The sequence below is a fragment of the Dromiciops gliroides genome, chromosome 3, assembly GCF_019393635.1.
Source record: "Dromiciops gliroides isolate mDroGli1 chromosome 3, mDroGli1.pri, whole genome shotgun sequence".
Taxonomy (NCBI): Eukaryota; Metazoa; Chordata; class Mammalia; order Microbiotheria; family Microbiotheriidae; genus Dromiciops; species Dromiciops gliroides.
The window spans coordinates 626560333-626582674 of NC_057863.1; the positions used below are offsets into that span (position 1 = coordinate 626560333).

Below are 22342 nucleotides of genomic sequence, written 5' to 3' on the forward strand. Positions count from 1 at the left end.
CCCGGACCTCACTTGTTTAAAGCCCTACCCTCATTTAGTGAATGGTGTATGGTGAGGAGGGCTGGAAAGGGGGAATTAGAAAAAAAAGTAAGTCGAAGAAAAGGCAGATTTCTGTTGACTGAAAAAAAATTTTTTTTAAGTTAATGTTGCCCCAAAGAAGCAATATATGAAAATGTCTCTCCCCTCATGCCCTACTGTAGGTCCTTTGTAGAGGTGGAAACATGCATAGACATCATGGTTGGTTGTTTTGTTTGATTTTTTTCCTGATGTATTAATCAGTTTTGCTGTATTTTCCTTCCTCTTATCAATTTTCTTAAAAAATATTTGTTATAGGGCAGCTAGGTGGCACAGTGGATAGAGCACTAGCCCTGGATTCAGGAGGACCTGAGTTCAAATCCAGCCTCAGACACTTAACACTAGCTGTGTGACCCTGGGAAAGTCACTTAACCCCAATTGCCTCACCAAAATATATATATATATATTTGTCATAAAGAATGGTTCTCTAGGAAAAGGAGGAGAGACACAGGAAGAAACCTTTGGGATGTAAAAACAAAACATATCAATGCAAATCTATTGGGGTTTGGTTGGATGGTTTTGAGGGTTTTTTGGTGGGACAATGAGGGTTAAGTGACTTGCTCAGGGTCACACAGCTAGTAAGTGTTAAGTGTCTGAGTATGGATTTGAACTCAGGTCCTCCTGAATCCAGGGCTGGTGCTCTATCCACTGTCACCTACCTGCCCCAAATCTATTGTTTTTAAAGTGAATATTGCTTTCTTCCATCCCAATCATTCCTGCACCTTCTTTTCTAAGGTCCACAACTCAATAGAGTTCAAATATTGCCCTAGAAAGAGTCATTCAATCTGTCCTTGATGCTTTTATGCTATTAACAACTAATCTGTGGTGATGATGATGATGGGGGTTTTTGGGGGGGGGGGAAGTGTTGCTACAGATTCAGTGAAATGTGTTATAGAAGAGCATCCACAAGGCTTGTGTCCCTGAAGGTTCCAGCATCAATCCTTTTTTATGGAAAGGAACAAAGATGACTCAGCAGCCAAAGTTGTTCTTGAGAAAAGGAAGTACGTTGAACAAGGACAAAAAGAAAAGCCACTTTTCAGTTTCCATTAGTGATAAGCAGAGCAGTCAGCTCCTCCTCACCCTCCTTACTTACTTTCCAAATATAGACAGCATATCTAACTCTATTACCAGTCTGCAAAAATAGCTCAAAGCATTGAGTGCCTAATGACTAACTCCAGACCTGGGCTCAAAGGCAGAGCTAGGTGGATTTTAAGCTAATGCACCCAAAATCCCAAGAGGGAACCAAATTTAGAGTATAGTGAATGAACACGAACCACAGGAGTAGAAAGGAAGAAGGGAGACAAATAGAAAAGAGAAATATATTCCTCTAAAGAAAATATCAGGGGGCAGCTAGGTGGCAAAGTAGATAAAGCACCAGCCCTGGATTCGGGAGGACCTGAGTTCAAATCCAGCCTCAGACACTTAACACTTACTAGCTGTGTGACCCTGGGCAAATCACTCCAAAAACAACAAAAAAAAAACAAAAAAAAAACACAAGAAAATATCAGAAATGTAAAACCTCAGCTCAATCTGAGGCTTGAGGGAAAAAAGGAAAATTTCCCCAGGATGACTTTTTCAGCTATAGGAAGGAACTTAGACTATCCACTAAGTTCCCATAGCTGATGTTTTGCTGGGGAAAATTCATACTATTTGAGGCTTGAAACCCTACTCAGGGTTTGAGCACCTCCATTTTTCCATTCCTGGCCCCCCATGTTGTGGTGGTGGTGGTAGTAGAATACCAATTAGCATTCATTTAGTGCTTTGAGGACTGCAAAGCACTCTACACATATTTTATCTTATGCAATCTTCATAATGACTCTATGAGGTAGGTGCTATTTTCATGTCCATTTTATAGAGATTAATGACACATACAGTTTAACTGACTTGCCCAGGGTCCCACAGCTAGTAAGTGTCTGAGGCAGGATTTGATTTCAGGTCTTCCTGACTCCAAGCCAGTATAAAAAAACCTCACTGAAGTCACTATTGAATTATGGATAGTAATTGTAGAGAATGGGAGTGGTACCACAGGACATAAGAGAGATAAACACACATGTCAACTGCTACCTAATCAATTTTTCTTCCATCTCATCCTTGTAATGTTGACTTTTTAGCCCAAATGTATGACTTTACATTTATTTTGACTTAATTTCATCTTATTCAGTTTAGCCCAACCTTCTAGTCTATCAAGAGCTTTTTGGACCCTGGCTATCACCAAATGCATTTAGGGGTCCTTCCCAATTGTGTCTTATATGAAATGTGTTAAGCACACCATCTGTATCTCTATCTAATTCATTGATTTGAAAAAACACACATTAAACAACCAGGAGTCAAGCATCAATCTAGGTACTTCCCTAGAAACTTCCTTCCAAGTTAACAGCAAACCACTAATAACTATTTTTTGAGTGCAGTCATTCAACTAAGTCCAGATCCACTTCCCTGTACTATCTCTTACCTAATCCATGTTTCTTACTCTCTTCCACAAGAATAATGCAAGAGGGGCAGCTAGGTAGCCCAGTGGATAGTGGTAGCCCTGAATTCAGGAGGACCTGAGTTCAAATCCGGACTCAGACACTTGACATTTACTAGCTGTGTGACCCTGGACAAGTCACTTAACCCTCAATGCCCTGAGTTTAAAAAAAAAAAGATTACTCAGGGTGACTCAATTATCATATCCCCAAGTTCACTGAGTTTGCCGGGATGTCATTCAATTTGGCCAGATAATCTAAATTCATCATGAACATCTAGATGCTCTCCTAATATCTCTGTGCTTTCCTTGAGTATCAGCTCCCTATTAGTCACTTGTATAAGGGATGGGCCAATAGGAGCCTAGCATGTGCATTTTGCTCAACTGATGCAATCCCCCATGCAGACATTGGAACATGTACAGGTAGTTTATGATTGTTTCCAGTCTGCTTTCCCGTGTGGTTCTAGCATGTTCATACAAAAAGGTAATCATGGGGGCAGCTAGGTAGCACAGTGGATAAAGCACTGGCCCTGGATTCAGGAGGACCTGAGTTCAAATCCAGCCTCAGACACTTGACACTTACTAGCTGTATGACCTTGGGCAAGTCACTTAACCCTCATTGCTCTGCCCCTCCCCCCAAAAAAAGAAATCAAAAAGGTAATCATGTCTCAACCTTGGTTTTATTTCTTCCTCCCTGGCTGCCATGAAGAGAAAAGGAACAGTCAGAAGCCTCTAGGTGGGAAGAAAGGTAGTAGTAGTAGTAGTAGTAGTAGTAGTAGTAGTAGTAGTTGTTGTTGTTGTTGTTGTTAGTGGTAGTGGTGGTGGTGGTGGTAACCATAGCCGTGAGGACAGCAGTAACAGCAATGACCTCCAGCAGCCTAGCCTGTAGCCTTGAATATGTGCCTCTGTTTCTTTCCTTTTTTGTGTTTGTCCTTTCTTTCTCTTGGGTCAAGATATTGGAAACAGATGAAACTAAGCCATGATTATGTTAACTCCAAAATGTCAGAGGAACACCAGAGGTCCAGAAACCGGAATCCATCCTAGACTTGGCAGGCACCTAAGCCCGGTGATGAGTGAAGCCCCAACGACCTGCTTGACTAAGTAGATCAACACCAGGATGCCAGCTTTTGCAAACAAGGGAGCCACTTCATCTATTAGTTATGATGCATTGCAAAGTGATCTTGGTGGATCAAATGTCTTGTTGCAACCACTTTAAATTAAGCCCACTGTCCTCAAGGACTGAGGTGGTATAGCAGTAATGCACATTCCCAGTTGTGGGGAAATCCTTTGTGACACTGTTTTTGCTATATCTTCTCAGTAAATATCCCTCTGTAATAGCTAATTAGTGTTAGTGACATGATGGTAAATCCATGATATAGGGGATTGTAAATGGTGGTTGACATTAAGGAGAAAACACCAGAATTGGGGCTTGAGCCAATAGCAGCAGAAAAGCATTCCCATATCAAAGCCCCCATCATTGGTATCCCTCAGATTCTGAGGGTTATGTAGTTATCCAAACTAACTCTGAGGGACCCTACTCATCAGTACAGGTAGGAGTTGGGATAAAGACTCCCTCCCAGAGTTTATATAAAGGCAACAATTAGATCTTCTTACTATACAATGACATTTTAAATTATACTGTTTCTTGGGGCTCAATGGATAGAGTACCAGCCCTGGATTCAGAAGGAACTGAGTTCAAATCCGGTCTCAGACACTTGATACTTACTAGCTGTGTGACCCTGGGCAAGTCACTTAACCTTCATTGACCCGCAAAAAAAAAAAAAAATTATACTGTTTCTTTTAAATAAGGTATAATGATCCAAGGCATATAAATTCATGGATTTTATCTCACTAAGTCTCTATTATACATAACTTTGATGCCATATTCTGCTCCTTGCATTCAAATCTCTAGTTTGTATGTACCCATATTTTCCCATTTGTGTATAGATTTCTGAAGCCATAGGTTTTATACTTATTCCTTTCTTGGGTTTTTCTCCTATGAATTTATTTTTCCTTTTTCCTTTTTTTTTTTTTAACGATTGCACAACAATCTTTTTTTTTTTTTTAGGCAATCGGGGTTAAGTGACTTGCCCAGGGTCACACAGCTAGTAAGTGTCAAGTGTCTGAGGCTGAATTTGAACTCAGGTCCTCCTGAATCCAGGCCCAGTGCTCTATCCTCTGCGCCACCTAGCTGCCCCTCTCCTATGAATTTCTAAGCTATTCTTTCAACATTGTAGCTAACCTCTATGGTATCCCTATGGTATGGTGAACATTCAGATGATTTTTCTCCCTTCTCCTTCCTTTTCTGACCTAAAGTCAATTTTACAACAAAATGGGAGGAGACACAGCCAGACTGCAGCTTTCCATGTCGCCAATTACTCAAGAACTTTGGGCTCACATAGACAGGGTCAGATCCTGAGAACCGGTTCCATCTTTAGCTCATACTCCCTACCATGCAAATTTACTCCAGGGAAAATTTTAAAATAAAGCTGATCTAGGGTTCATGTCTGTTTCCCCAAAATGAGAGTAACAGGGTCCCCAACTCTTACACAGGCACTCGAGGTACAATATGGTTACATATGGACTAGATCTTATTTTACACACCCCAGAAAATGCTAAGATGCAAAGGAGTCCACAAATAAAGAAAGAAACATAAAGCATTTCTTTTTTTTTTTTTTAGTGAGGCAATTGGGGTTAAGTGACTTGCCCAGGGTCACACAGCTAGTAAGTGTTAAGTGTCTGAGTTCAGATTTGAACTCAGGTACTCCTGACTCCAGGGATGGTGCTCTATCCACTGTGCCACCTAGCTGCCCCCAACATAAAGCATTTCAATAGATCCCTAGACTCCCCATAGAAGGTAAATACACTTTGAGGTCCTGATGAAGAAACAATTCTCCTTCACACTGAGCCTTCACTGACTGTGCATCTCTCTCTACAGCAGTTCCAGATCTCTCGTCCTGCTGTGGTGTGGCTTCCATCCTTCAGCTGCAGGGCAATCCTCTCTTGGCAGTTCTCCCCCTCCTCCTAAAAGCCATAGAGAATATCTTTTTGGGGCAGCTAGGTGGCGCAGTGGATAGAGCACCGACCCTGGAGTCAGGAGTACCTGAGTTCAAATCTGGCCTCAGACATTTGGCACTTACTAGCTGTGTGACCCTGGGCAAGTCACTTAACCCCAATTGCCTCACTAAAAAAAAAAAAGAAAGAGAATATCTTTTGGGCTGGTGTCCAAAGCATTCAATTCAAAGCCTCTCATTCTAAACTCCAGAATCCCCAACCTTGCATGGCACCTGCTCTTTGAGGGTTGCCATAGAGTCAGCAGCCTCCCAAAAATGCTGAATAACTCCACCTCAGAATTGACCAGTTTGGTGACATTTTGAACTTCTGGGTTCAAGAGACTTCTGGGTAGGAGAAACAAGAAAAGAAGCTACCCTGAGGGCTATACAGAAGCAGCCCATGGCCACGTTGTGGTGGTAGAAGGACTCTACCGGTACCCCACATCCCCAGCCCATTAGAACTCTTGCTGACTGCTGTTGCAGGATGGTGGTGATCAGAACTGATGGGATAGAAATCTAGACATAAGGATCCTTATGGGCAGCATTTTGACAGTTTTAAATTTTCATGTTATTTAAGTTTTCTTATATTTTTATTTATTTTGTTAAATGTTTCCCAATTTTATATATATATATATATATATATATATTTTAGTAAGGCAATTGGGGTTAAGTGACTTGCCCAGGGTCACACAGCTAGTGTTAAGTGTCTGAGGCCAGATTTGAACTCAGTTACTCCTGAATCCAGGGCCGGTGCTCTATCCACTGAGCCATCTAGCTGCCCCATCCCAATTATATTTTAATCTGGTTGGGGCATCACTTGGGAGTATGTGGACTTCAGGGCATGACACTTGGTTTCAACAGTAGCCCGAAGGGTGAAGAGGGGTGAGGAGGGGTGAGGAGGAGTGAGGAGGGGTGAGAAGGGCCTTAAACCGAAGCCGCAGCCACAACTTTCACTCCCAGGCATTTTGGGATCTGTCAGGGTGGGGATGGGGCAGCCTTCCAAACTTGTAAGTGACCATCTTGCTCTGTCTCAACCCAACCACCCCTTCATCTCCCCACAGTATTCATCCCCAACCCCAAACTGAGAAGGTCAGAGAAAGGGAAAGAAGGAAGCAGAAAGAGATGACACTTGGGGAGATGGCCCTGGGGAGATGACACCTGTTGATGCCTGCCCTAGGCATAAAAGAGGGGAGATTCGGTGGAGATCGAGGAATACGCTTCTGCTTGTTGCTCTCCCCAGCTCAGGGCCAGACTCAATTGTTTTGCCCTGTTCTTTCTTCCCCTCCACCTACAGCCTATTCAGCCATGATGTTGCTGGGAATTGCTCATCCCTAGGCTGATGACTCTGGGGGAGAAGAGATACTGTGCTGGAAGTGGGAGGAGACCTATGAACAGTGAAGCACAGAGTCTGTTTATAAATCAGTATCCTGGAACAGAGAATAGCTCTAAAAAGAATAAAAAGGCAAGAAGAGGAACATAAACAAGGCGGCACACAGGATAGAGGTGGTCAGGAACTTATATGGAACCCTGGTTTGGCAAGATGGGACAAAAGTTCACCGACAGGAGCCGGGTCTCCAAATGGCAGAGATAAAGATGGTTGAGGAAGAAGTAGAGGATGATTAAGGATGAGGTTGAGAATAAGGATGGTCTGCCACAAGGCAGACAACATGGAGAAAGAGATGGCTGTTCAAGTGGCATGGAGGGCTGGTTCCAGGCAAGATACAGTGAAGTTCATCTATCAGAATCTGGGGTCCCCAGGGCAGAGTACAAGGTTGTGATGATGGAGATAAGCATGATGGCACTATGGTAAGGAGAGGGTCAGGAAGCGAGACAGAGCAGGATTTATGAGCCTCACCACCCGAAATGAGAATGCCCCTTCTCTAGACAACAGAAGTCACCCTGGACTGACGGTCTTTTGTGGCAGGAAGCTAGGCAACAGGACAAAAGGAATACTATCGGTATTTTGCAATTTATTCTTTTTCACTTCTCATCTTCCTTCCTCTGACCTTACCATTCAGACTGACAGCAGCAGGAATGACTGTCAACCATATGGAGTGATATAAGTACCACCACCCACACCACCCAGAAGCCAGAACACCATGAGGAGAGCAAAGTCTCAGGGAAATCCAATGCAGCCCAGAGAGCTCCCAAGCCCAAAGAAGAAATAACCTCAAGAACCCCTACCCCCCCAAAAAAATTCAGGATTTCTGAGGCTATTGAGACTCCCACTCACCTAGTGAATTTAATGAAACTGCTTTCCCTTTAAGTCAGTGAGACTGAAACTAGTAAAAGCCTCTTGGGGGCAACTAGGTGGCACAGTGGATAGAGCACCGGCTCTGGATTCAGGAGGACCTGAGTTCAAATACAACCTCAGACACTTAACACTTACTAGCTGTATGACCCTGGGCAAGTCACTTAACCCTCATTGCCCCACCAAAAAAAAAAATTCTTGTCATCTTCTCTATTTTCCCTTTTTCACCCAGGTCTAAACTAGGAAGAGTACACATCTTACCACAGGTGTAGATAAGTGTGTGATGTTGAGATTCTGTTCCATCTGTTTCATCTTCCTCAAGAGATCTGGGAGGAAAATGGGAAGGCGTAGAAACTGCCTTCAATCAAAAGTATGTTTACTCGATTTTCCTCTTCTTGATTCTGCTTACAATAATCTCTGTGACCATAGCCAATCTCAGAATCTATTGATGCTTTGAAAGGTGACCTGAGAGAGTAGAATCTGCTATTGGATGGGGGCTCTTGACTAGCTAGCTATAGACAGCAGAGTTTACATTTTAATATTTTAAACAATATTCTGTTTCATCCCCTAGAGTAACTTCAGACCTGGGCGGAAAGGGATAAATCAAAGCTACTTTGGCAGCCACCTCCCTGTGGGCTTGGTGTTAGGGGAAGGAGCCTAGGCATTTACAGACAGAGTTCTCTGGTGGCCAGAAAGGATACTACAGCCTTTTAGGAAAGGATAATCTCTACCTAGTGGATTGGCCTGAAAGAAACTGACAAAGGCTGAACCAGTAGCTCAAGTTGCTCGCCATCTGGTGGGCAATTCAAACGTCGCATTCAACTACTTAGATTGTTTTGTTGGAGAATTGATACAGTTGCAAGCTGTCTTTCTATAGTCTTAAGGAAGGAATAACTTCTTCCTTACAGAGGTATTACATGGTTTAGAAATGACCAGGAAATGGTGTGGAGGCCTAGATCCCAGCAAAATAAGGCAAAAGCTAACCTATAAGAACCAATTGTGTCTACTAGTCAGTAGTTAATGGGAAAGCACACTGATGGAGGTGTCAGTTTTAGGAATAGGAGTAACTACTCACAAGGTACTTTTAAGAGGCAAGCTAGGGGCAGCTAGGTGGCGCAGTAGATAAAGCGCCAGCCCTGGAGTCAGGAGAACCTGAGTTCAAATCCAGCCTCAGACACTTGACACTTACTAGCTATGAGACCCTGGGCAAGTCACTTAACCCACATTGCCCTGCCCAAAAAAAAAAAAAATGTTACAAAGAGGCAAGCTAGCATCCGCCTTCTTGAAAACCCAACCAGAGAATGAGAGTGCAAGTTTGGGGAGCAACCCAGAGGGAGTGTTGCCCTTATCCAAAAAAAGCATTCCATGTTGAACGTATTTTAATGCCCTCTTGAAGTTGAATCCATCCTTTTAGGATAGAAATTTAAAGATCAACTTGATTTTTGGAAAACCCCCAGATCACAAACAATGACAATTAGACTTGCTTGACTTACTAAGTACAGATCTAAGGCAGAAAGATGACTTCTCCATCTTCCTATCCTTCTTGCTTGTTGTACTAAGTCCCATTGTTATCCTCTCGATCACCAGGTCCATCTACATCTAAACGCCAACTTTCTGGTAGCTTCAATGCAGGTCTTATAGCTAGTGGCATATTTGCATATCATACAATATACTTATATTTAGTGGTAATCTCTGCTACCATTTCTGTTAAGCAGAAATTTTTTTGTGTGGGGCAATTGGGGTTAAGTGACTTGCCCAAGGTCACACAGCTAGTAAGTGTCAAGTGTCTGAGGCCAGATTTGAACTCAAGTCCTCCTGACTCCAGGGCTGGTGCTTTATCCACTGCCACCTAGCTGCCCCTGAAATTGTAATTCTTTTAAATGGCCTTTCTCTTCTCTCCAAATTGTAGGAACAGCAAACAGGATGGGGCAGGATTCACGTAGTGGTCTCAGACAAGCAATACAGCACGGGAGAAGGCCAAAGCCTTTTCCTGACCACATGTTTTACAACCTGAATGGAGTTCATTGACTCTCTTAACTAGACAAGTAAAGATCTGTCTCGGAGATTTAAAAGTTAGCCAGTAAGCATTAAAACCAAGATTCAAGCCTATGTTTCTCATCCCACTCTGCTCCTTTCCTTCTACCTACAAACATGCTCAGACCTTCCCTATCCTAATGTCAGCTAAAGAATCCTTCTGGAAGTTATCCCTCAGGGCAATCATCAACTGACTTAGAAGGAAGGTAAGAAACAAACATTTATTAACTGCCTGCTATGTGACCAGCTCTGCACTAAGCACTTTACAAGGATCATCTCATTTGATCTTCACAACCACCTTAAGAGATAGGCACTTGGGGGGCAGCTAGGTGGTGCAGTGGATAAAGCACTGGTCCTGGAGTCAAAAGGACCTGAGTTCAAATGTGACCTCAGACATTTAGCACTTACTAGCTGTGTGACCCTGGGCAAGTCACTTAACCCTCATTGCCCCACCAAAAAAGAGAGAGAGAGAGAGAGGGGCACTGTTATCATCCCCATTTTACAGTTGAGGAAACTGAGGCAGATAGAAGTGAAGTGACTTGCTCAAGGTCACCCAGCTAGTCAGAGTCTGAGGCTGGATGTGTACTTCCTGACTACAGCTCCAGTCTTCTTTCTTTACCACCTAGCTCCCGCTTTGGAATTCCTTGAACTTGCAAAGTAGCCACCAAAGTCATAAACGTCTCAGGATTGCTTTCCACTCACCTATGTTCTAGGAAAGAACCACAAAGCAAAGGAATGTAACACTGACTACCCCAGCACCAGGTACATTGTACTACACCCTTTCCCCAGGGTTCTCTGATACCCTTAAAGAGAACTGGGGGCATCCAGGCTCTCTGCTAATGTCTCCAGCTCCCAAAAATGGTGCTCTCCTGGGTATAGGAGTGGGTCCCCTCTACCCCTTGTTCCTTTTATCCACTAACAGTTGTATTGATTTTTACAAAAGAATATTTACTTCAAAAAGTGTAATAACAAATATACAAACTCACTCCCAAAAACGTGGGACCTAATATTCCTTCTGCTTGGTACCACCTTAGTCTCTGGGGAGGTAAAAGGGATTTGGTTCACAATTTAGCTTAGTTCCCATAGAGCACAGAGTCCCAGTTCCAAGTCCAAAGTCCTCCTTGGTCTGCTTCTCTACCACGATGACTGGCTGCAATATCCTGCCTAGAACCCTGGATCCAAGGTGGCCATGGTTCAAACTCCCCATCTCATGGGGGATGATCACCAGCACCTGAAACTGAGAAGGATAAAAGACACAGAACACAAACAGCTACCTCAGGCCAAGGGGTAAGAGGGAGAGCAGAGAACCCCTTCCCCTCTCCCTGGTTCAGTTCACTGCACAGGCACTATGAGAGAAAAGAAAGACTGTTTCTGTCTGACTAGGTTTGGGGGGTTTTTTGTTTGTTTTGGTTTTTTTGTGGTGAGACAATTGGGGTTAAGCGACTTGCCCAGGGTCACACAACTAGTAAGTGTTAAGTGTCTGAGGCCGGATTTGAACTCAGGTCCTCTTGATTCCAGGGCCGGTGTTCTATCCACTGCACCACCTAGCTGCCCCATCTCTCACTAGTTTTAAAGTCTTTGCCTGTTCTAGCGAAGCAGTCCCTCAAAGACGGCTACACCCTCCCACATGGTAGGAAAACACAGGCTGCAGGGTGCTTCTATGTGAGGTGATCTGGGTCTGCCAAGAGCAAGCCCCTGATGCAAGAGGAAGTCAGGTTCAGTTTCAGGTTCACTTAGGCAAACACGTGATCTAACTGGCCTTGGCTACTGAAGCAGTGGAAGGGAGAAGGGATATATAACCCACCCCCCAGACTGGCAGTCCACAGGAGAGGCTGGCATAGTCCCAAGAAATATGCTCAAGAGAGGAAGAGAGAAGGATAGAGCCTTTCTCCTCTCCTTTTATAGCCTCCTGAGTGAGTAATTCACGACTCAGTTGTCAGTCATTGTTGACTGAGCCTCTCAGTCGGAACAACAAGGGGTCGCTTTATAACCCCACAGCACAAGTGCATTCCCCTCAGCAAGAAGCTAACTTCATTATCTCATCCAAGCACATGGCCCTCAGGAAGAGGCACACTCAGTTCTATCATCCCTGTTACACTAAAAAATAAAGTAAAATAAAATAACAATTTTCTAAGGGAGCAGGATAGTTCGATGGATAGAGCAATGAGACTTGAGTCAGGAAGGTGTGAGTTCGAATCCAGCCTCAGACACTTCCTAGCTGTGTGACCTTGGGAGAGTCCACCCCTGGATGCCTCAGTATCCTCAAGTGTAACAAGGGAATAGTAATACTACCTCCCAGAGCTATTGTGAGGATCAAATAAAATAATATTTGCAAAGTACTTAGCACAGTGGCTGACGCATAGTAGGCTCTTCATTTTTTTTTAAGTGAGGCGATCGGAGTTAAGTGACTTGCCCAGGGTCACACAGCTACTAAGTGTTAGGTGTCTAAGGCCGGATTCGAACTCAGGTCCTCCTGACTCCAGGGCCGGTGCTCTATCCACTGCGCCACCTAGCTGCCCCTGGCTCTTAATTTTTTATTCCATTCCCTTCCTTCATACCCGATGTCCTTTCAAACTACTATCCTCTATCTCTCCTCCCCTTCATTACTAAACTTCTATAAAACCAAAGGTATATTCATCCATACTTCCTCACTCTTCACTCTTCCATTACATTCTGGTTCATATGCTATATTACTAAAACTATTCTCTAATTCTTCTTGTTGTTAAGTCACTTTTCAGTCATGTCTAACTCTTTATGACTCCATTTGGGGCTTTCTTGGCAGAGGTCCTAGAGTGGTTTGCCATTTCCTTCTCTGGCTCGTTTTACCGATGAAGAAACTGAATCAAATAGGTGAAGTGACTTGCCCAGGGTCACACAGCGTCTGAGGCCAGATTTGAACTCAGGTCTTCCTGACTCCAGGCCTGACACACTATCCACTGTGCCATCTCTTAATTGCCAGATTTAAGAGTCTTTTCTCAGTCTCCCTCCTTCTGGCATCTGAGGCACAGAGATGTTAAGTAGTGAAGTAAATTATTATTAATAACCAGTTATGGGGGAGATTCAGGCTTTTCCCCTGTCCTATTTCCGTGTTAAAAAGCCCAAGTCTGGGGGCAGCTAGGTGGTGCAGTGGATAGAGCACCGGCCCTGGAGTCAGGAGGACCTGAGTTCAAATCCGGCCTCAGACACAACACTTACTAGCTGTGTGACCCTGGGCGAGTCACTTAACCCCAATTGCCTCCCTAAAAAAAAAAAAAAAGAAAGAAAAAAAAAAGTAAAAAACCCAAGTCTTTGAAGGTCATTATTGATCTCTGCCCAAAATTTATCCCACCTAGACAATCTTATCTAAGGTGAATTCCTACCCATTGCCATTCAAGCAAGTTTGGGTGGTGGTAGATCCTTTGTCTAGATTGTCCAAGGCCGAGGATGGTGACAGTCTCTCGTTCTCTCTCTTTCTCTCTCTTATGGGACAATGGGGGTTAAGTAACTTGCCCAAGGTCATACAGCTAAGAAGTGTTAAGTGTCTGAGGCTGGATTTGAACTCAGGTCCTCCTGAATTCAGGGCTGGTGCTTTATCCACTGTGCCACCTAGCTGTCCCAATAGTCTCTTTATACAAGAGTCACACATGTCACTCTCTCAGTCTCTCATTGGAGCAAGCCTACTTATCATTATAATATTCATTCTCTCATTACTGGTTAACCAATCAAAGTTGATTGCCACCCTCTAGAACACCCACTTTTCCAAGGGCATATATAAGCTGTAAACACGCCACCATGCTTATCTTTGGCATTTGAGAGTGCCACTGACCTCTTTTATTAATAAAATGCTAGCATTATTAATAAAATGATTAATTCCCCACAAATCATGTCTCAAACCTTTTTTTTTTTTTTTTGGTGAGGCAATTGGAGTTAAGTGACTTGCCCAGGGTCACACAGCTACTAAGTGTTAAGTGTCTAAGGCCGGATTTGAACTCAGGTCCTCCTAATCCAGGACTGGTGCTCTATCTACTGTGCCACCTACCTGCCCCCTCAAACCTTTTAAACATCACAGTAACTTGCCCAGAGTTACCCAGTTAGTAAGTGACTAAGACAGGATTTGACAGGCCTTCCTGACTCCAAGCCCAGAACTCTTAGTTATACCAAACTCTCTCTATAGACATGTTGGTTGGTAATTTTGTTTTGTTCTTATAATGATGAGACTATTGAATTATTCTGGAAAACCAACGTCAGGCACCAGAATCATATGCTTTCATTTCTGCAAAAGCCCATAATTTCCCCTCATTGTAAAACTTAGGGAAAAAATTTCTCAAGAGGCTCATTCTGAAAATCCATAAAAGCATTTTGATCATACCTCTACTCCCTCCACTGAGCAGTCAGTTGCCAGCTGAGCCACCATCACTTTAGATAGGGAAGTTGCCTCTCTCTGGTAAGTACTTTTCTGGCTGGAGCAGACACTGTGCAGTTATCACATCCAGCAGCCAGGGGAAAACACAGTGCAATTATTTTTTGGTTGCATACAAAGACTATCTCAGCAAGTTATTGCAAACATTTACTCTGCAGCCAACCAGCAGATAAAGAGATTGGGGAGACTCTAAGGATTAGGTTTTGAGTGAGCCAGAGGGAAAAGATAATGTTAGATCTTGAAGTCTAAGTATCACACTGGCTTTCCTTCCTCCTCCCATCTCCCTGCTGTGATGTCAAAGTGAGTTCAGGCAGTAAACCCACACTGGAGAAATCTATTTTTATAGATGGGCAAAAGCCCGAGACATCAAATGGAGTGAGTCTTTGGGAAATAGAAAATGAATTCTTAAGTTGGATGTGAGGTTGGTGATGGATAAAAGATTCGTGTCTCTGTTTCCCTAGATTCATTGAATATTCTGCTCAAAGAATTTTAGACCCCTTGAAAGCAAGGATCTAGATTAGAATATCAGGAGCCAGGACAAAATTTCTCCAAAACATAGATAAATTTGTATTTTTGGATATGTCGTCCATTATTCATATATTTCTAACTTAAGATGATAGATTTAGAACTGGGAGGGAACTTAGAAGCCATTAATTCTAAGCCTCCAATTTTACAGTGCATATACGGAAGAACAGAAAAATCAAGTGATTTGCCCAGGGTCACCCAGCCAGCAAAAATATAAAAAAGGATTTGAATTCAGGTCCTCCTTACCAAGTTCAATACCCTGCCCACTACACCAAACTGCATCTCATTATTCTTCCATGCAAGTATAAAGATAGATGGGAATACAGACTGACATGTTAACAACCTAGTCAGGGGAAGGATTATACTCATATCTACAGTTTATCTACTGAAATTTACCTTGTTTTAGGTCAGATTCCAGCAAACAAAAATTATAATAGAGACTCCTTTGGCTGAATTGCATTACATTGCCTACTGTTTAGAAAGCACTTCCAGACCTGGAATGAAATTCAGTAAGGTAAAAAAATTAATAGGCTCCTATTATAATGATTAGCACAACTTCTTTCCCCCAGCCAGTCTGGTGACTTCTCCTTGATTCTGTTTCTTCAAAAGTAATCAGTGTAAGTTGAATCTCTGTGTTAATGCCAGATATAGGAATATCTTAATTGCTATGGAGCAAGTCTTTTGAATAACTGAATTTTTCAGATAGAGGAAACTAATTTTCTGTTCCAATCTAGGAAATCAGATAGCCAAAATTGTTAGAATTAGTTCTAAAATAAGAGGAAACAGGTTCCAAATGAGGACCTGAAGTGCTATTCTGAAAGTAAAATAAAATTTCAACTTGATGACATCGATTTTGACTGCCTAAATCTTTTTTTTTTTTGCTTATTTCCTCATTTATGGCTAACTTTCAAAGAGTTGAGATCATTAAATAAATTACCTCTAAATAAGTAAGGTATGAAGCTGTCTATAGTGTGCTATATATATATATTTGATTGCATACTGTCTCTTCCATTCGATTGGAAGCTTGTTGAGGGGAAGGGACTATCTTTTACCTCTTTTTGTATTCCCAGTGCTTGGCACAGCGTTTGACACACTTTTATTGTTGTCATTTTCAATCATGCCCAATTCTTTGTGACCTTTTGGGGTTTTCTTGGCAAAGATGCTGGAGTGGTTTGCCATTTCCTTCTAGAGCTCATTTTACAGATGAGGAAACTGAGGCAAACAAGGTTAAGTGACTTGCCCAGGGTCACCCAGCTGGTTAGCGAATGAGGTTGGCTTTGAACTCAGGTCTTCCTGATTCCAAGCCTGGTTTTCTATCCACTGTGCTACCTAGCTGTCCATCTGGGACAGTCAATAATTAATATTGGTTGGTTGATACAATATTCTGTGTTAAACATGTGATGGGGGAAATCATAACCAAATGTCCTGACAGCTTCTTTCTTGCCTTAACTCATTCAATGGTATTAAAAAAGCATTTTTCCGGGGCAGCTAGATAGCACAGTGGTAAAGCACTGGCCCTGGGTTCAGGAGTACCTGAGTTCAAATCCGGCCTCAGACACTTGACACTTACTAGCTGTGTGACCCTGGGCAAGTCACTTAACCCTCATTGCCCTGCAAAAAACAAAAAAAAGGCATTTTTCCTTCTCAAGGAATGATCCCCACCTTCCCTCCCCACCATCATTGAAGGAAACCTAGAGTCTTGTATTTTAGTACCTCATTTTCCATATAAGGAAACTGAGGACCAAGTGGCCAAGTAACTTGTGAAAGTTTATTTAATAGGATGACATCAGATTTTCATACACATAAAATGTCACTAGGTAAAGAGAAAATTTCTCAATGTTCAGAAGAGAAAATGTAACAAAGGAGATTCTGGAAATATTGAAGAAAATGGGCACTTATGTTAATCGATAAGTACATGTTGAGTAAACAGAGGGGGCTATCTTCCTCTTCCACACTAAATTGATGTAGGTCTATTCATTCTCTGTTGGATAAGATTCTGTCCTATTTTAACCAAGATTTTCTCAGTGTCCTGGCTTTTCCTACCAGACTGATCTATGACCTTCAAAGAAGGCTTCACATTCATTTCATACAGAGCTGAAAGAAACTAAGGCAGCCACTTCTCATCCCAGGTCACCCCTGAAGTTCTTAATGGATATTTTCTCAATTGGTCAAAAGGATATGAACAAACAATTCCCAAAAGAATTGCAAACGATTAACAACCATATGAAAGTGCTGTGAATAATTAATGAAAAGCAGTCAAAGCAATGCTGAGCTTTCACTTCATACCCAGAAAACTGGCAAAAATGACAAAAGATGGAAATAATCAATATTGGAGGGGTTATGGAAAAACAGGCACACTAACATACTCTTGGTGAAACTGAGAATTGGTTTCCGACCTTTCTGGAAAGCAATTTAGAATTATACTTTAAAAGTGACTAAAATATCCATGCCCTTTACCGACAGATCCCATCAATAGGCATCTGTTCCAAGAAAGTCAAACACAGGGAGAAAGGTTTCATATTCACCAAAATATTCAGAACAACATTTTTTTGTGGTGGCAAATAACTGGAAACCAAGTAGATGCCTATCAATTGAGGAATGGCTAAACAAATTGTGGTACATGAATGGAATGTTACTGTAAGATATAAATATTAAAAACTCAGGGGCAGCTAGGTGGCACAGTGGATAAAGCACCGGCCTTGGATTCAGGAGGACCTGAGTTCAAATCTGGACTCAGACACTTGATACTTACTAGCTGTGTGACGCTGGGCAAATCACTTAACCCTCATTGCCCCCCCCCCAAAAAAAAAAACTCAGAAAAGCATGGGAAGACACACACTGATGCAGAGTGAAGTAAGCAGAACCAAGAAAAAATATATACAAAATGAAGACAACATTGTAAATGAAAAGAACAACAACAACAAAGAAACTAAACATCATTGTATAATTATAAATGACCAAGCCTGACTCTAGAAGAGAGATCAGAAATCTTCTTTGCAGAGTTGGAGGACTGTGAATGTATAATATTGCATATATTTCAGACTTGGTCAATGTGGTCAGTTTTGCTGAATTGCTTTTTTTTTCTTTTTCATTCTTTGTTACAAGGTATGGGTTACAATACCATTACTATATCTGTAACCCAAAGATATCCAAGAAAAAGGACCTATATGTACAAAAATATTTATAGTAGCTCTCTTTGTGGTATCAAAGAACTGGAACTTGAAGTGATGCCCATCAATTCTGGAATAGTTGAACAAGTTGTGCTATATGATTACAATTGTGCCATAAGCAATGATGAACAAGCTGGTTTCAGAAAAGCCTTATATGAAGACTTATATGAACTGACACGAAGTGAAGTGAGCAGAACCAGGAGAACACAGTATACAGCAATGATGACCAACTGTGAATAGCTTAGCTGTTCTCAGCAATACAATGATCAAAGACAATTCCAAAGAACTTATGGTAAAAAATGCTATCCACCTCCAGAGAAAGAACTGATGGAGGCTGAGTACAGAATGAAACATAATTATTTCACTTTGTTTTTCTTGCTTTTTGTGGTTGTTGTTGCTATATGGCTAATGTGGAAATATATCTTACATGATGGCAGCTAGGTGGCGCAGTGGATAGAGTGCTAGGCCTGGAGTCAGAAGGACTTATTTTCCATTAGTTCAAATCTGGCCTCAAACATTTACTAGCTGTGTGACCCTGGGCAAGTCACTTTATCCTGTTTGCTTCAGTTTCTCCATCTGTAAAATAAGCTGGAGGAGGAAATGGCAAACTGCTCCAGATCTTTGCCAAGAAAATCCCAAATCAGAGTCAGACACAGGGCAGCTAGGTGTCGCAGTGGATGAAGCACCGGCCCTGGATTCAGGAGGACCTGAGTTCGAGTCCAGCCTCACACACTTGACACTTACTAGCTGTGTGAGCATGGGCAAGTCATTTAACCCCTATTGCCCTGCTCCCCCAAAAAAGAAATGAAAATGTTTTACATAATCATATATGTATAGCCCATATCTGATTGTTTGCTGGCTCAGGAAGCGGGGAGGGGAGGGAGGGAAAGAGGGATAAAAATTGTAACCCAAAACTACAAATTAAAATGTTTATCATTTTTTAAAAGCAATGAAGATAATGCAAAAGTAAAATATTTTGGCAATTTTTAAAATAAAAAATATTTGGGGCAGCTAGGTGGCGCAGTGGATAGAGCACTGGCCCTGGAGTCAGGAGTACCTGAGTTCAAATCCAGCCTCAGACACTTAACACTTACTAGCTGTGTGACCCTGGGCAAGTCACTTAACCCCAATTGCCTCACTAAAAATAAATAAATAAATAATACTTGAAAGAAGTTACTATCTTATAGAATATTCAGGGCCAAGATAAGGTGTTCTCAGGCATATAAAATACAGTCAGGACCTAAGGAGTATAACCTTTATTATTAGAAAATTAGATTGTAAGCTGCTTGAGAGCAGTGACTATGTTACTATTACTATTTGTACCCACAGGGTTTTGCACATAGTAAATGCTTTAGTGCATCTACAAAACAATGTACAAATCACTTGCTCTACCCTGCAATCGAAGTATAATATTAGAATAAATTTTGCACAATATCTCATGTAATCCTTAGCTCAAAGGACCAAGGAGACTCTCTCCTCTTTGGTAGAGATTGATTACTGCCCAAGCAATTGGTGAGAGCAAGGGAGAAAAGAGATCCATTTTCTTCTGGCTTCCAATTCTAAGACAAGAGATGGCCATTACAACTTCTCTTCAGGTCCGCCCTCAGAGGTAACCAGGCGGCACCATGGATACAGTGCTGGGTCTGGAGTCAGGAAGACCTGAGCCCAAATCCATCCTCATGGTCCTTACTAGCTGTGTAACCCTGGACAAGTCATTTAACCTCTGCCTCAGTTTCCTGATATGTAAAATAGGGCTTGCCACATGACACTATATAAGTTGTTTATTCCTTTTCCCTTCCCTTCAGGTTGTTGAAGGGAGAAAAAGACTGGGAAACAGCCAACACCAGAGGAGCTGAGAGTCTCCATTATGTCCCTAATCTCAGCTTGCGACTCTAGAGACTTGAGAGAATTTTTCCCTTGGATCATATTAGAGACTCTTTGTTGGTTGAGCTGAGATATCTCATCCCCAGTGGAAGAGCTCTTCATTCTGTATCATCTGGTGTATACTCTCATATACTCACAGACTTTGGATGTTTTGCCATTGACTAGGATAAATAAGTTTATTTGCTATGCGTGTTCATTGTGGAACTGGCATTTGGTGGGAAGATGATGAAACTCTGGATACAGAACTTGGGCTTCCCCCCTTTCCCCATTAAGAAATAATGATCTGGGGCAGCTAGGTGGCACAGTGGATAGAGCACTGGCCCTGGAGTCAGGAGGACCTGAGTTCAAATCTGGCCTCAGACACTTAACACTTACTAGCTGTGTGACCCTGGGCAAGTCACTTAACCCCAATTGCCTCACCCCCCCCAAAAAAAAAAAGAAATAATGATCTGAGGGCAGCTAGGTGACATAGTGGATAAAGCACCGGCCCTGGATTCAGGAGTACCTGAGTTCAAATCTGGTCTCAGACACTTGACACTTACTAGCTGTGCAACCTTAGGCAAGTCACTTAACCCCCTTTGCCCCACAAAGAAAAAAAAAAAGAAATAATGATCAGGGGCAGCTAGGTGGCACAGTGGATAGAGCACTGGCCTTGGATTCAGGCGGACCTGAGTTCAAATCTGGTCTCAGACACTTGACACTTACTAGCTGTGTGACCCTCGGCAAGTCACTTAATCCTCATTGCCCCACAAAAAAAAAAAAAAAGAAAGAATGATCAGGAGCTGTAGTTTGAACCTAAAAATTATATTCCTTAATAATTAATTATTGATTATAATAACAAGTTATAAGTTATTATATATTATAAATTATACATTAGTATAATTATTAATACTATTTAAGGGAACAGATAAATATAATCCTGGTGCGATGCCCCCTCTCTTTGAGGAGAGCAGAGTGGACAATCTCTGACCTTGCTTTTCCCTCCTGGCAGGAATCAAAGACTCCCTTGGAGCAGAAAGATGTCTATTCTTGTCCCTCTGTGAGAAACCTCATGATAGACAACTCTTATATCTACAAATAATGTATTTTCAAATACCTAACAAAAGGATGCAGTTCTTCAGTAGACTCAGTCATCTCAGTTAATTCATCACCTTCAGCAGCTCATGATGTCTCTTAAAGGCCAAAACACTCACAGAAACACAGATTCTGTAATTAAAAATTGCCAGTCAATTTCAACCAAGACACATTTTTTATTTACTTCTTCCTAGAGACAGGAACCCACAGTGTTCAGACTAACCCCACCCTGCTCAATTAGAATAACGACATGAAAGGACATTCATAGCCCCATTTGATGGGAACAAAAGCTTCTAATGAGATGAAATTGGCCTTATTTACCACATTTGAATTTAATGTGCAGCATAACCCAATTGCCAACTGGACCTTTCTTTCCCAAGAACAATCCCCTTGAGGGATATGTGTTCATTCTGTGTATTAAGGTGGTATTAGCAAAAAAAAAAAAAAAGAATATTTGGAAGAGTATCTCAACTGGCTTCAGCATATCATTATGACAACCTCAGCAGCTCATTGTGGGCCTTTGTCAATCCAACTGACAAATGATCTTAGATTCAGAGGCAGGCAGACCCTAAGAAGTCATCTAATTGAACCCTCTCACTTAGCTGTTGCTGCTGCTACTACTACTACTGCTACTACTACTACTAATAATAATAATAATAGCTAGTATTTATATAGCACTTTAAAATTTGTAAGGGGGAGCTAGGTGGCACAGTGGATAAAGCACCAGCCCTGGATTCAGGAAGACCTGAGTTCAAATCCAGCCTCAGACACTTGACACTAGCTGTGTGACCCTGGGCAAGTCACTTAACCCTCATTGCCCCCCCCAAAAAAAAAAAAAGATTTGCAAAGTATATTACAAATATTATCTCATTTTATCTTCACAACAAAAATCATCCTCTGGCTCCAAATGCAGTCTTCTCTCCACTGTCCCAGCTCATCTTTATTGTTAGAAAGCTCCTACAGGTAGGTGCTTAATAGGAAGTAGCTACTCTTAGGCACAGCTTTGGGTGCTGGGAATATAGAAGACAAAAAGAGAACAATCCCTGCCCTCAGGTAGCCTACATTCTTCTGAAAACTCAGCATGGAGAGGGTGGGGAAGATGGGAGCCCAAGCAGGACGTCATCTTCAAGAAAAACAATGCAGCATCCAGTATTCACTGGGATACCTTATCCCTGAGCGATGCTGGCTCAAGGAACAAATCACCAGGTCAGGAAGAGCCTGCATTTGAACAGCCATCTAGCAGAAAGCCCAGCAGGAACTATAAGGAACAAAAGAGTGGAGGGCTTTCTGTGTCAGGGAATTACTCACCATGGCAGCTCAGGCATTACTCAGTGTGACCCATAACCCAGAAGCACTAAACCAAAGGGGGTGAGCCAGAACTATGTCGAGGTAAAGAAGGAGCTAACGTGAGAG

At 42.1% G+C, this 22342-nt stretch overlaps 1 protein-coding gene across 3 annotated transcripts in view; it reads right to left on the reverse strand.

Moving 5' to 3' along the window:
- CA6 (carbonic anhydrase 6) overlaps positions 1-22342 on the reverse strand; it is a 76045-nt gene extending 53703 nt beyond the window's left edge. Inside the window, exons 1-2 of one of the 3 annotated variants that reach the window (XM_043996802.1) lie at positions 22238-22342; positions 20952-21061 (exon numbers count right to left, since the gene is read on the reverse strand). In XM_043996802.1, coding sequence (XP_043852737.1) covers positions 20952-20989 — 38 coding nt within the window. In that variant the 5' untranslated portion in view covers positions 20990-21061; positions 22238-22342. Of the gene's footprint in view, positions 1-20951; positions 21063-22237 lie in introns of those variants that run through there. The other 2 variants (XM_043996805.1, XM_043996803.1) reach the window with 2 other exon arrangements.